Genomic DNA, 15,897 nt, shown 5'->3' on the forward strand with positions numbered 1-15,897 from the left:
TTAAATGTTTGAAGCTACTCTTGTGTAACGCTCACCCACTTCTGTTTTTCAACATAAATGCAATTAAATAAAGCTTTCTTATATAACACAATAGTACATCTTTTCCAGTGTCACTTAGTTATTGTACAGTTTGAGGTACAAATTTAGGAGCCAAATATTTGGACGTGGAATCTCTTCCACTCAGATTTGCCCTGTCTACATGAGGGAAAAACATCAGTAACATCGCACATTGTGCTTATGATCCCATTTTGTAGTAGTTTTAGTTTGCAGCTTTTGCCTCTCTGGCATGAAAAAGTTATCTGACCTCACATCTAAAAAGTTAAAAAGATTTAAGATAAAGAAAATCTGCAATAACAGAGGTTTTAAATCTCACAGCCACAGTTTTCCTTAATGATCTTTCAGTGTTTAATTAGTTGTAGTGGTAAATTTGGTGTTTGGGCTCAGTGTCATCAACTGTGTTATTCTTTTGTGGTTATAAAAATTTACAATCTTACTTAAACACCGTGTCTAACACGGAAATTGTCTCGTCTTCCTCCATAGGCTCCTTCTCCTTCTCTGTGCTGTCAGGAAAGGTCATGTTCAGAGATGTTTACTTTATCAACCAAGACATGTCTATCAGGTAAATCCGGCCTCTTGCCGTGATGCTCTGATCACTGTAATCTTTAAATATAATCTTCTGTGATCCATTTTTTATTTTTTCCTTTGATAGGATACAAGATGGGTTCCTCATATTCCGTTGGTGGAAAATGTATAACCCCAAGCAAAAACAGCATGGTGAGCAAAGTGTATTGATCCTCCTATGATTCACACACATTTGGTTGGGATTTTGCCTTTGAAAGAAATTGACACATTGCTCATCACTTTCATGTCCGTCTTTCCTTATTTGAAAGTAAAGAAAAGGCTTCCTTGGTTGATTCCAGCTGTGGTGGTTGTCATCGACAATGTACTTTTTTAATTTATTTTTTTATTTCAGTTGCTATAAGGGGTATGAAACTACAGCAATCCACCCTTTGTTATAGCGCTTACTCTTTTTAGGGTCACCGGGAAGCTGGGGTCAAATCCTGATTACTAATTAATAGACTTTACACCGATCTGATCGGCTTGATTGGTATCGACCGATAATTAGCATTTTATGATGATGGGCTTTTACGTCATAATTCGCCGATGCAATCAATGACGTCATTGATCGGCTCCGCAAAAGACGTTTACTCCGCGTCCGTGTACAGTATATTTGAATCCAAAAGCTAGTTTATTTTTAGCCTTGTCGCATGTCTTTTGACGTAGTACTGTAAATATCTGACCGCCAATAAAGTGATTTAAAAAAAAAAAAAAAAAAAAAAAAAAAAAAACACGTCGGTGGTGTGGGACAGACAACACGTAAATGCCCTGATCAGACAAATTTGGTCTTTCACGAAGTCATACTACAGCAATAAAATCTTGTATTCCGATACCGCAGCATCCCGTCTTTTACAATCACTGGGCTTTATCTCATCAACTCAAACGCGAACGGCTACACCCGACGCGACGACAACAACAATGGCTCGCGTCGTGTATATTATAAGAACAAAATGGCGAAAAACATGTGCTGGTGGTCACTGGTGCTCGGGAGAGGACTTTAATTCAAGGATTGCTTGCGGTATATTCACATACTTTTAATACGATACCGCTCGCAAGCAGGCAACACAACGTTATGTAGCCTAGCAAGCTAGTGCTAACACTAACGGTTGTACGTGAACATGCCTGCGTTCTGTCGAATCATGCTCTAAAATTTTGGTGTGTATGAAGTAATTTAATTACATTCGAGTAATTTAATTCCAGTAAGTTAGCGGCTATTATTTCTCTCATGTTGTAATGTTGGTTTGACCTGACTGATTAGAATACATGACCTGAATAGAGAATACTTCAAGATACTCAATATACAGTACACAAGTATATACAGTAAATGAACAAGTCATTTAAATAGACATTGCTCCATCTTGTGATCGGATCGGTGATCGATTTTTGGAAGGTGGTGATCGGCCCCAAAAATCCTGATCGTGTAAAGCCTACTAATTAAGAGAAGTGGGGTATACTATGAAAGATGACCAGTCTATTAAAGGGCTTACACACTGAGACAGAGAACCATTGACATTCACATTAAAACCTACAATACGGTAAAGTCTTCAGTGAACCTCGAACATACAATACATACAATACATGTATTTGAACTGTGGAAGGAAGATGGGCAACCAAGATAGACTGCATGCAAGCACGGGGAGAACATGCAAACTCCACAAGGAAAGACCTAAGTTTAGATTTTGGTCCAAACTGAGATTCAAAACCATTTCTGATTTTATGTATTGATGTTTAGCTCTGTTGTGTCATCAGACCCCAAGGCGGAGACCAGGCTTTACGTGACAGTTAACGGTTTCGAGTTTCATGTCTACAATCGGACAGACCTCTATGCTTGTCTACAAGAGACTTTCGGCCTGGACCCAACACTTAGCACACCCAAGAAAGATGACGACCGTGGAGGGGAGGGAAGAAGCAAGACGCTTGAACGGTAAGATGTGCTATTATAGCATTGCATGTTTTATTTTTGGTAGATTTTTATTTTAAATAGAATAAAATAGCATTTATTGCTATTTGTCCAAGTTAAAATAGGTACACTGGAATTCTTGTGCATGTCCCGGAGTCAGTAGTAACAAATTAACAAACAAGCAAACAATGCAATTTGAGACATAAAGTGCAACGTGCATAAGAAAAAGAAACATGTTATAAATAATGAATATAAAAGGAATAATAAAATAAAGACAATAATGTCAAAAAAACACATACACAATGAACTGGAGTTGACCCGAAGCGGTAGCGGTCTGTTGCACAAAAATTGTCCAAAGAGTGCCGTTAAATGTTCAATGTCTGAGTGAGTGTGTGAGTTTTCCCTCTCTAATTTCCTGTGGATAAAGGTAGAGTTTTTTTTAATGTCTGTCTGCTGCCTTGACCAAGATTTTTTGTGTACAGGTCACGGTTTTATTTGGCATCTTTCTTCAGTTATGATGAAGTTATGAAAAAAATTCACAAATTAATTTTTTCATTAAAAAATATAATAATTTGAGCACGAATATTTTCAAATTGTATAATGACAGCTTAAATGTTTTTTTTATTATAAATTTGTTTGTAAGTAAGGACAATAGCAAATCTGGCTCCCATACACAAGAGGGCTTTATTATATACTAACAATTGCTGGACAGGCCCAGTGCCCTTTTACGTCGATGATAAAACATGTGTTTAGCACGTAATAGCATGAAAGAAATTCTGCATACTGTTCCATCGCATAACATAATCAGTATTCTATAATCAATGCACAATCATTGTGTGAGCAGCAAGTCAGCAACAGTTCCATTAATTGGCACCTTTTGTATTGTCAATAAAATGCAACCCGATGGGGGTCAGAAGCCAGTGCAAACTGTAAGGCCGGTCCCAAGCCCGGATAAACGCAGAGGGTTGCGTCAGGAAGGGCCTCCGGCTTAAAACTTTGCCAAACAAATATGAGCGTTCATCCAAAGAATTCCATACCGGATCGGTCGTGAACCGGGTTAACAACGTCCGCCACCGGCGCCGTCAACCTGCATGGCGCCGTTGGAAATTCAACTACTGTGGGTCAAAGTCGAAGAAGAAGAAGAGGTGGAAAGCGGGTTCTTTGGCAGAAAGAGAAGAGGAAAGCACAGAGCCTAGAACTGAATGTGGGGACTTTGAATGTTGGCACTATGACAGGAAAATCTCGGGAGTTGGTTGACATGATGATTAGGAGAAAGGTTGATATATTGTGTGTCCAGGAGACCAGGTGGAAAGGCAGTAAGGTTAGAAGTTTAGGGGCAGGGTTTAAATTATTTTACCATGGTGTAGATAGGGAGAGAAATGGAGTCAGGGTTATTTTAAAAGAAGAGTTGGCTAAGAATGTCTTGGAGGTGAAAAGAGTATCAGATCGAGTGATTAGGCTGAAACTTGAAATTGAGGATGTTATGTATAATGTGATTAGTGGCTATGCCCCACAAGTAGGATGTGACCCAGAGGTGAAAGAGAAATTCTGGAAGGAGCTGGACGAAGTAGTTCTGAGCATCCCAGACAGAGAGAGAGTCATGATTGGTGCAGATTTTAATGGACATGTTGGTGAAGGAAACGGGGGTGATGAAGAAGGTAACTACGGCATCCAGGAAAGGAACTTGGAGGGACAGCTGGTGGTAGACTTTGCAAAAAAGATGCAAATGGCTGTAGTGAACACTTTTTTCCAGAAGAGGCAGGAACGGAGGTAGAAGCATGCAGGTGAATTGCATCTTGTGCAGACGATGCAATCTGAAGAAGGTTAGCGACTGTAAGGTTGTGATAGGGGAGAGTGTGGCTAGACAGCATAGGATGGTGGTGTGTAAGATGACTCTGGTGGTGGGGAGGAAGATTAGGAAGATAAAGGCAGAGCAGAGAACCATGTGGTGGAAGCTGAGACAGGACTAGTGTTGTGCAGCTTTTCGGGAAGAGGTGAGATAGGCTCTCGGTGAACAGGAGGAGCTTCCATGGAAGCATCTAGGAGAGGTGCCTTTGGAGTTTTTGACCAGCTTGTTCAAGAGAATTCTAGCGCGGGAGAAGATGCCTGAGGAATGGAGGAAAAGTGTGCTGGTGCCCATTTTTAAGAACAAGGGTGATTTGCAGAGCTGTGGGAACTATAGAGGAATAAAGTTGATGAGCCACACAATGAAGTTATGGGAAAGAGTAGTTGAGGCTAGACTCAGGACAGAAGTGAGTATTTGCGAGCAACATTATGGTTTCATGCCTAGAAACAGTACCACAGATGCATTATTTGCCTTGAGGATGTTGATGGAAAAGTACAGAAAAGGTCAGAAGGAGTTACATTGTGTCTTTGTAGATCTAGAGAAAGCCTATGACAGAGTACCCAGAGAGGAACTTTGGTACTGCATGCGGAAGTCTAGTGTGGCAGAGAAGTATGTTAGAATAATACAGGGCATGTACGAGGGCAGCAGAACAGTGGAGAGGTGGGCTGTAGGTGTGACAGACGAATTTAAGGTTGAGGTTCTGCATTTTTTTTTACTTAGCATCGTCGCTAACTTTAAATCGTTTTAAAAGTAACAAGCTCATTTTAAAAATGTGAGGAGAAAGTACAGATATTTGTTTTCAAAACGTAAGGAGTAAAAGTAAAAAGTGGCAGAAAAAGAAATACTCAAGAACAGATAGCTGAAAAATCCCTGTACCCCATGCTCACAGAGGGCCATCCATAGGAATCCCCAAGGGTCATGGTTAAACGCCTTCTTTAAGGCACACATGTAGAGTAGTTTGGTGAATTCCCATGCACCCTCGAGGACCCTGCTGAGGTGTCGAGCTGGTCTACTGTTCCACAGACAGAACGAAAACCACACTGCTCCTTCTGAATCTGAGATTCAAATTCTACAGATCCTCCTCTCCAGAACCCCTAAATAGACCTTACCAGGGAGGCTGAGGAGTGTGATTCCCCCCATAGTTGTAACACACCCTGCGGTCCCCCTTCTTAAAAAGGGGACCACCACCCTAGTCTACCAATCCAGAGGTACTGTCCCCGAGATGTTACAGATGGGTGTCAACCAGGTAAGCCCTACAACATCCAGAGCTTTTAAGAACTCTGGGTTCCGAGTTGAGGTCAGCTCACTATACACAGTGTTGATGGTGCACTGCTTCCCCTCTCCTGAGACGAAGATGGTGGACCAGAATTTCCTCGAAGCCGTCAAGTCATTTTTGTCCCCACACCCAAAGGCTGAGGGAGGCTGCCCTCTCGTCTACTGGGGTGTGAACCCCAACGTACAGGCACCGAGTTGGGGGTCCAATTAGTACGCCCACACCTGCTCGGCTCCAGAGTGGAAGAGAGTCCACCCCCTCTTGAGAAGACTGGTACCGGAGCCCAAGCCGTGTGCAATCACTTTTACCCAGTTGGTTCTTAATAAATCAACAGAGTTTGCATGCTTCTGCATCCACTATATTGCCAAACGTATTCACTCGCCTTGACTTGAATAAAAGTGACATCCCATTCTTGCATCCCATTCTTAATCCATAGACTTTAATACCACACCGGTCCACCCTCTGCAGTTGTAGCAGCTTAAACTCTTCAGGGAAAGTTTTCTACTAGGTTTAGGATTGTTTTTATGGTAATTAATGGCCATATTTCAAGAAACGCATTAGAGGACATACTGGCGAGAAGGCCTGACTCTCAGTCTCCGCTCAAATTAATGCAAAGGGTTTTTACAGGGTTGAGGTCACGATTGTACAAGACCGTCAAGTTAATCCACATTAAACTCTCTCATCCATGTCTTTATGAACCTTGATTTGTGCACTGATGCACAGTCATGTTGGAAAAGGAAGGGACCATCTCCAAACTGTCCCCACAAAGTTGTCCAAAATATTAGCCAATGAGCCCCAGTGAAAGGAACTACTGAATACTTCAGCATACCAAGAGATTTCGGACAGTCAAACAGTTTGGGGATTACCCCTTCCTGTTCCAACATGTCTGTGCACCTATGCACAAAACAAGATCCCTGAAGAAGTGAACATGAGAATTTGGTATGGATGAACTTGACTGGCCTGCACAGAGTCCTGGCCTCAACGCGATTGGGTTGATTTCGAGTGGACAGTGACCCAGGGCTTCTCTTTCAACATCAGTGTGTGACCTCACAAATATGCTTCTTCAAAAATTCCCATAAACTCACTCCTAAACCTTGTTGAAAGCCTTTCCACAAAATTTTAAGCTGTTACAGCAAAGGGTAGACCAACATCATACAGGGGGTATGGAAAGTATTCAGACCTCCTTAAAATTTCCACTCATAGTTAATATTCAGCCATTTGTGAAATCATTAAAGTTCATTTTATCCTCATTAATGTACACACAGCACCCCATATTGACAGAATTGTTGAAATTGTTGCTGATTTATTTAAAAAATAAAACTGAAATCACACAGCCATAAGTATTCAGACCCTTTGCTGTGACACTCATATATTTAATTCAGGTGCTGTCCATTTCTTATCATCCTTGGGATGGTTTTACACCTTCTTTGGAGTCCACCTGTGTTTAACTATACTGTTTGGACTTGATTAGGAAAGTCACACACCTGTCTATATAAGACCTTACAGCTCACAGTGCATGTCAGAGCAAATGAGAATCATGAGGTCAAAGGAAACGCCTGAAGAGCTCAGAGACAGAATTGTGGCAAGGCACAGATCTGGCCAAAGTTACAAAAAAGATTCTGCTGCACTTAAGGTTCCTAATAGCACAGTGACCTCCATAATCCTTAAATGGAAGACGTTTGAGACAACCAGAACCCTTCCTAGAGCTGGCCAAACTGAACAATCGGGGGAGAAGAGCCTTGGTGAGAGAGGTAAAGAAGAACCCAAAGTTCACTGTGGCTGATCTCCGGAGATGCAGTCGGCAGATGGGAGAAAGTTCTAGAAAGTCAACCATCACTGCAGCCCTCCGCCAGTCGGGGTTTTATGAGACATGACATTCTCCCAATCCTATTCTGGATCATCCAAATGCTCTCTAGCAAACGGACCTGGACATGTACTGGCATAAACAGGAGGACACGTCTCGCACTGCAAGATTTGAGTCCCTGGCGGCATAGTGTGTTACTGATGGTAGCGTTTGTTACTTTGGTCCCAGCTCTCTGCAGGTGATTCCCTTGGTCCCTCTGTGTAGTTCTGGGATTTTTAGCTCACTGTTCTTGTGATCATTTTGACCCCACGGGGGGAGATCTTTCATGGAGCCCCAGATCGAGCAAGATTATCAGTGGTCTTGTATGTCTTCCATTTTCTAATAATTGCTCCCATAGTTGATTTCTTCATACTAAGCTGCTTATCTATTGCAGATAGCCTGTTGCAAGTCTACAATTTTGTTTCTGGTTTCCTTTGATAGCTCTTTGGTCTTGGCCACAGTGAGATTGTGGACACGTGTCTTGTATGCTGATGAGTTCAAACAGGTGCCATTAATACAGGTAACGAGTGGAAGACAGAGGAGCCTCTTAAAGAAGAAGTTACAGGTCTGTGAGAGCCAGAAATCTTGCTTGTTTGTATGTCACCAAATAATTATATTTTCCACCACAATTTTCAAATTAAATTATTTAAAAATCAATGTGATTTTCTAAATTGGTGGGTGACTAAATACTTTTTTGCCCCACTGTATATATCACAGTTGACTTAATGTGGAAGCGTTTGGGAACAACAGCAACTCACCCATGATGTAGTAGGCCGCAAAAACTGACGGAGCGAGGTCAGCAGATACTGTGCCACATATTAGTGCGAAGAGGTCGCCAACCTTCTGCCGAGTCAATCGCTTCAGACCTCCAAACTTCATGTGGCCTTCAGATTTGCTCAAGAACAGTGCGTAGAGAGCTTCATGGAATGCGTTTCCATGGCGAAGCAGCTGCATCCAAACCATGCATCACCAAGTGCAATGCAACGTGTCAGATGCAGTGGTGTAAATTGTGCCACTGGATTGTAGAGCAGTCCAGATGCGTTCTCTGGAGTGACGAATCCCGCTTCTCCATCTTGCAATCTGATGGACGAGTCTGGGTTTGGCGGTTGCCAGGCGAAAGGTACTTGTCTGACTGCATTGTGCCAAGTGTAAAGTTTGGTGGAGGGGGGATTATGGTGTGGGGTTGTTTTTCAAGAGCTGGTTCCAGTGAAAGGAACTCTGAATGCTTCTGCAGATCAAGATATTTTGGACAATTCCATGTTCCCAACAGTTTGGAACTGGCCCCTTCCTCTTCCAACATGACTGTGCCCCAGTGCCCAAAGCAAGGTCCATAAAGACATGGCTGACAAGAGTCTGTGGTGGATGAACTTGACTGGCCTGCACAGAGTCCTGACCTCAACCCGATAGAACACCTTTGGGATGAATTAGAGCAGCAACTGAGAGCTAGGCCTTCTTGTCCAACATCTGTGTGTGACCTCACAAATGCACTTCTGGAAGAATTGTCAAAAATTCCCAAAAACACATTCCTAAACCTTGTGGACAGTGTTCACGGAAGAGTTGAAGCTGTTGTAACTGCAAAGGGTGGACCGGCGTCATATGGAACCCGATGGATTAGAAATGGGATGTCACTTAAGTTCATACAATATGTGAGTCAAGGCAGGTGAGCAATTACTTTTTGGCAATATAGTGTATGTGAGACAAGGCAGGTGAGCAAATACTTTCGGCAGTATAGCGTATCGCCAGAGAGGTTATATTTATTCAAACAAACCCTGGTTTTGTACCACTACACTATCAATGGCTTGTGCTGTATTTATCCATGACCAAAATTTTCTGAAAATACTTAAGAAATTACCTTTTACCGCTGTCGAATTATTTTAAACTGTTAGAGCAATGAGCAAAAAACATACCAAACCCAAATTATACCTAGCTGCTGCTTTAATTAGTTAATTAGATAAATAATTAATTAATTATGATCTTTTGAAAGAATTGGTTGGCTTTAGGAGTGTCATTAATTCTTCAAACCTATGAGATCGAAAGTCCCTTTTGTCTCGCTGTGAAGTACTGTTTCGAGTGAGGAAAGCAAGAACATAATTTTCACGTATTAGGAAAATTGCAGTCTTCCCAGGAATGTAGGCACTGGGAAGACTGGCAAGAGTCCGGACTGAATGTCTTTTATGGCTCTTTGGCAGTGTGAACATTCAAGCAGAGAATACAGACCCCACGTCGTCATGGCGCTCCCTCATTCCTGTTGTCAAAGTTAACATCAGTACGGTGAGTTCCTTACAAATTAGCCCCCTTGGAAAATCACTTTCATACAGTTATGGACAGATATTACAAAGTCATTTTCGTGTGTTAAAAAAGTGTGGTTCGCAAGACCCTTAATGTGTGTTTCTATATTTGCTTCCTCCTTTTGAAGGGTCGACTGGCGTTTGGGAATCATCACCTCCCACAGACTCTGTGCTTGAACTTTGAGGATGCCTTCCTGACCTATGCCACCAAGCCTCCATCTAGCCACCTGGACCAGTACATGCACATTGTAAAAGGCTCACTGGAGAACGTGCGAGTCATGCTGGTTCCTAGCCCACGTTATGTTGGCATGCAGACTGATGAGTAAGGGCATGTTACCCAGAGAAAGTGTTATTTTAGTTATTATAATTGCAGAATTTTTTAAGCTTAATGCGTCCAATAAGGTGAGATAAAGTCATTGCCCTTAAACACTCTTGAAGTGTTTTTGTGCCAACATTTAGCTACTCTTACTCTGTATTTGGTAAACTTACTCAAACCATTGTGGAAATGGAAACAATATGAAAAAACTTGTCACAAACATTTAGGAATGTCTTTGGAATTTATTTGTAGACCCCCTAGACTGATGGGCGAAGGTTTTGTGGTCATGCAGTCCAATGATGTAGACATCTACTACTACCAAGATGAGCCTGGTATGAAATGCACATACACACACAATACTGAATATTGTCAACATTAACTTGAGAGAGCGATGATAACTAGCAAACTAAGCAAAAGGAAAGCTACACAGTAGAAGGCACCAATGGGAAAGCTTCTTTTCATTCTCAACATTGTTTGCTATGTTTTTCTTCATGGTAGCTGAATACTGTAGAATAGTTTACAGGTTGTTAAAATACATTCTTTCAGGGTGCTAATAAACCACTTTTGTGTCCGTATCTGCAGGTGTGGTACCAGTGGAACAAGGGAGTGGGGAGGAAGCTAAGACACCCAGTGAGGATGATAAGCTACAGGACCTTCCTCCATGCTGGGGTCTTGACATAGTCTGTGGAAAAGGAACTGACTTCAACTACGGCCCCTGGGCAGATCGCCAGAGGTGCACGAACAAGAGCATGCATGAAAACCCCGACACAGACTTTAGAAAAATAGAATATGATGTTGTGAAGTCATACTTAGCATTTAGCTTTCTTATAACTTTTGAAAAAAGGTGTGTGCTTGACATGTTCAGGTTTGTATGTAAACACATTCAAACTTACTTTACAGGGATTGTCTATGGAAATTCTTTTTGCCAGCGGACTATCAGGACATGAAGGTGACTGAAATGGCCCTGCCAGGACAACCCAGGCAGATCCAGGCCTTCGAGCTCCGTATGAACATCATTGCTGATGCCACAATTGACCTGCTTTTTACCAAAAACAGGGTATACTACTTTCTTGAGTTCTTTCTTTGTACTTGCTTTTTCCCCTGATCTTCCTCCATCATTCCAAGCTTTTATTCTGGTTCATAAAAAAATATTAGCATGGAGCACTGCACCGTGTTGTGTTCCTTATCGACAGTAGGTTGTGAATTTTGATGATCTTGTGAAATAATTGACGACTCACATGCTGTTTTATTGTTATGATGACATAGTATTTCTGTGGCTGACACAGCTTCCTCCATTGACCAAACAGCCACTGTGGGAATAGAGTACTGGTAGGTTTTACGGTTTTGAATCATACCCGTCAACCTAAAGTATAAAGATTGGTGGAAACGTGGCTTTTATGTGTCACTGTGCTATCCAGCCATCCATTTTCCATACCGCTCATCCTCACTAGGGTCGCAGCTGTGCTGGTACCTAACTCTGGGCGAGAGGCGGGGTACCCCCTAAACTGGTCTCCAGCCAATCGCAGGGCAACTGTGCTATAATTTTTTATATTAATGTTGTAGCACTTTATTAAATGTATTATTTGGTTCTCTGTATATGTCTCTCACTGTTTGATTCTGTCTTCTTTCCTGTTACTAGGAAACCAATGCCATCCATGTGAATGTAGGTGCAGGTTCTTACCTGGAAGTCAACATCCCCATGACCGTCACAGAGACTGGTACGACTTTTTTACCAAAATGCCTGAACCATGACTGGGCTCGTGTATATAAGATATACTATAGCCCATGATATCAAGTCTGTACAACATTGGGCAGGTCATATTTTATCCTATTATTATCTCATATTATCAGACAATAAATATAATTTTAACATTATTAACTGTGATACTAGAGAGATGTTTGTTGTTGTTTTTTAAATAAGACCATCCAGCCATCAATTTTCTTCACCTTTTATCCACACTAGGGTCGCGGGTATGCAGGACCTTTCCCGCTAACTGCGGGCGAGAGGCACCGGTTTCCCGCCTATCGCAGGGCACATATAAACATACAATCATTCACACCTACAGGCAATTTAAAGTCTTCAATTAACCTACCATGCATGTTTTTGGGATGTGGGACAAACCGGAGTACCCAAAGAAAACCCACACAGGCACTGGGAGAACATGCAAACTCCACACAGGCGAGGCCGGATTTGAACTCGGGTCCTCAGAACTGTGAAGCAGATGTGCTAACCAGTTGTCCACCGTCTAAAACTAGATTAAAGTAAACTCAAATAAAACTACTATCACAATTTGAAGATTCATATGAGGGATTTGTATTGTGAAATTGGAAAGGGAGGATTGCTGATGGCGAGTCAAATTCATGGCAAAGCTTCTTCTTTTCCTTTCGGCTTGTCCCGTTAGGGGTCGCCACAGCGCGTCATCCTTTTCCATGAGAGCCTATCTCCTGCATCCTCCTCTCGAACACCAACTGCCATCATGTCTTCCCTCACGACATCCATCAACCTTCTCTTTGGTCTTCCTCTAGCTCTCTTGCCTGGCAGCTCCATCATCATCATCCTTCTACCAATATACTCACTCTCTCTCCTCTGGACGTGTCCAAACCATTGAAGTCTGCTCTCTCTAACTTTGTCTCCAAAACATCGAACCTTGGCTGTCCCTCTGATGAGCTCATTTCTAATTTTATCCAACCTGGTCACTCCGAGAGCGAACCTCAACATCTTCATTTCCGCCACCTCCAGCTCTGCTTCCTGTTTTCTCTTCAGTGCCACTGTCTCTAATCCATACATCATGGCTGGCCTCACCACTGTTTTATAAACTTTGCCCTTCATCCTAGCAGAGACTCTTCTGTCACATAACACACCTGACACCTTCCTCCACCCGTTCCAACCTGCTTGGACCCGTTTCTTCACTTCCTGACCACACTCACCATTGCTCTGGACGGTTGACCCCAAGTATTTAAAGTCCTCTACCTTTGCCATCTCTTCTCCCTGTAGCCTCATTCTTCCCCCACCACCCCTCTCATTCATGCACATATATTCTGTTTTACTTCGGCTAATCTTCATTCCTCTTCTTTCCAGTGCATGCCTCCATCTTTCTAACTGTTCCTCCAGCTGCTCCCTGCTTTCACTGCAGATCACAATGTCATCTGCAAACATCATGGTCCACGGGGATTCCAGTCTAACCTCATCTGTCAGCCTATCCATCACCACTGCAAAAAGGAAGGGGCTCAGGGCTGATCCCTGATGCAGTCCCACGTCCACCTTAAATTCTTCTGTCACACCTACAGCACACCTCACCGCTGTTCTGCTGCCCTCGTACATGTCCTGTATTATTCTAACATACTTCTCTGCCACTCCAGACTTCCGCATGCAGTACCACAGTTCCTCTCTGGGTACTCTGTCATAGGCTTTCTCTAGATCTACAAAGACACAATGTAGCTCCTTCTGACCTTCTCTGTACTTTTCCATCAACATCCTCAAGGCAAATAATGCATCTGTGGTACTCTTTCTAGGCATGAAACCATACTGTTGCTCGCAAATACTCACTTCTGTCCTGAGTCTAGCCTCCACTACTCTTTCCCATAACTTCATTGTGTGGCTCATCAACTTTATTCCTCTATAGTTGCCACAGCTCTGCACATCACCTTTGTTCTTAAAAATGGGCACCAGTACACTTTTCCTCCATTCCTCAGGCATCTTCTCACGCACTAGAATTCTATTGAACAAGCTGGTCAAAAACTCCACAGCCACCTCTCCTAGATGCTTCCATACCTCCACAGGAATGTCATCAGGACCAACTGCCTTTCCATTTTTCATTCTCTTTAATGCCTTTCTAACTTCCCCCTTACTAATCATTGCCACTTCCTGGTCCACCACACTTGCCTCTTCTACTCTCCCTTCTCTATCATTTTCCTCATTCATCAACTCCTCGAAGTATTCTTTCCATCTACCTAGCACACTGCTGGCACCAGTCAACATATTTCCATCTCTATCCTTAATCACCCTAACCTGCTGCACATCCTTCCCATCTCTATCCCTCTGTCTGGCCAGCCTGTATAGATCCTTTTCTCCTTCTTTAGTGTCCAACCTGCCATACATGTCATCATATGCCTCTTGTTTTGCCTTTGCCACCTCTACCTTTGCCCTGTGTCGCATCTCAATGTATTCCTTTCGCCTCTCCTCGGTCCTCTCAGTGTCCCACTTCTTCTTAGCTAACCGTTTTCCTTGTATGATTTCCTGTACTGTGAGGTTCCACCACCAAGTCTCCTTCTCTCCTTTTCTGCCAGAAGATACACCAAGTACTCTCCTGCCTGCTTCTCTGATCACCTTGGCTGCAGTGGTCCAGTCTTCTGGAAGCTCTTTCCGTCCACCGAGAGCCTGTATCACCTCTTCCCGAAAAGCTGCACAACACTTGTCCTGTCTCAGCTTCCACCACATGGTTCTCTTCTCTGCCTTTGTCTTCCTAATTTTCCTCCCCACCACCAGAGTCATCTTACACACCACCATCCTATGCTGTCTAGCCACACTCTCCCCTACCACTACCTTACAGTTGGTAACCTCCTTCAGATTACATCGTCTGCACAAGATGTAATCCACCTGTGTGCTTCTACCTCCGCTCTTGTAGGTCACCCTATGTTCGTGCCTCTTCTGGAAAAAAGTGTTCACTACAGCCATTTGCATCCTTGTTGCAAAGTCTACCACCATCTGTCCCTCCAAGTTCCTTTCCTGGATACCGTACTTACCCATCACTTCTTCATCACCCTTATTACCTTCACCAACATGTCCATTACAATCTGCACCAATTACGACTCTCTCTCTGTCTGGGATGCTCAGAACTACATCATCTAGCTCCTTCCAGAATTTCTCTTTCACCTCTAGGTCACATCCTACCTGTGGGGCATAGCCACTAATCACATTACACATAACACCCTCAATTTCAAATTTCAGCCTCATCACTCGATCTGATACTCTTTTCACCTCCAAGACATTCTTAGCAAATTCATGGCAAAGCAAGGCAGATTTATTTGAAAACACAATTCATAGATGGTAATTCACAGCGCATTACAAAAATGGAAAAAGACGTTAAAAAAAAGAAAATCAATAAAACAATGAATTGTCTGAGTAGAGGCTTGTCATCAACTCAACTTGTCTCACCTTTATTTATTGAGCATTTTAAGAAAATAACCACAGCTGTAGCAAAGTACTGTCCATAATAGATCAATCATCCATCCATCCATTTTCCAAGCCGCTTCTCCTCACTAGGGTCGCGGGCATGCTGGAGCCTATCCCAGCTATCATCGGGCAGGAGGCGGGGTACACCTGAACTGGTCGCCAGCCATTTGCAGGGCACATACAAACAAACAACCATCTGCACTCACATTCACACCTACGAGCAATTTAGAGTTGTCAATTAACCTACCAGGCATTTTTTGGGGATGTGGGAGGAAACCGGAGTGCCCGGAGAAAACGCACGCAGGCATGGGGAGAACATGCAAACTCCACACAGGCGGGGCCGGGGATTGACAGTGGTGCGTGTAAAGCAATTAGCCTCGAAAACGTGGTTACTCCGCTCTCAAAAATGTAAAATAAAACCAAGGTAAAAGTAAAACGTAAACATGAAAGTAGATGAGGGAAAAGCGTTAAAAATTAGTCTCGCGGACGCACACGCCGTTGCGTGTCTGCGATATTGACAAAATGTTATATCCCGATATGTGTAGGTAATTTTATATCCCCCATTACGGTCTTTATCCTGATATAGTATTTTTCCTGAAAAATTACTTGAACTTCATGGCAATTTCTCGTATCTTTTCTC

General features: G+C 42.8%; 1 protein-coding gene across 1 annotated transcript in view; it reads left to right on the top strand.

Annotated features, from left to right (window-relative positions):
• Positions 1-15,897, top strand: part of kiaa1109 (KIAA1109 ortholog) — a 156,593-nt gene that overhangs the window by 15,556 nt on the left and 125,140 nt on the right. Inside the window, exons 4-12 of the mRNA XM_061795581.1 lie at positions 541-619; positions 710-774; positions 2,368-2,542; positions 9,670-9,751; positions 9,897-10,090; positions 10,337-10,416; positions 10,667-10,817; positions 10,985-11,141; positions 11,724-11,802. Of these exons, the coding sequence (XP_061651565.1) occupies positions 541-619; positions 710-774; positions 2,368-2,542; positions 9,670-9,751; positions 9,897-10,090; positions 10,337-10,416; positions 10,667-10,817; positions 10,985-11,141; positions 11,724-11,802 (1,062 nt within the window). The remainder of the gene's footprint in view (positions 1-540; positions 620-709; positions 775-2,367; positions 2,543-9,669; positions 9,752-9,896; positions 10,091-10,336; positions 10,417-10,666; positions 10,818-10,984; positions 11,142-11,723; positions 11,803-15,897) is intronic.

This window comes from Phyllopteryx taeniolatus, chromosome 13, assembly GCF_024500385.1.
Source record: "Phyllopteryx taeniolatus isolate TA_2022b chromosome 13, UOR_Ptae_1.2, whole genome shotgun sequence".
NCBI lineage: Eukaryota > Metazoa > Chordata > Actinopteri > Syngnathiformes > Syngnathidae > Phyllopteryx > Phyllopteryx taeniolatus.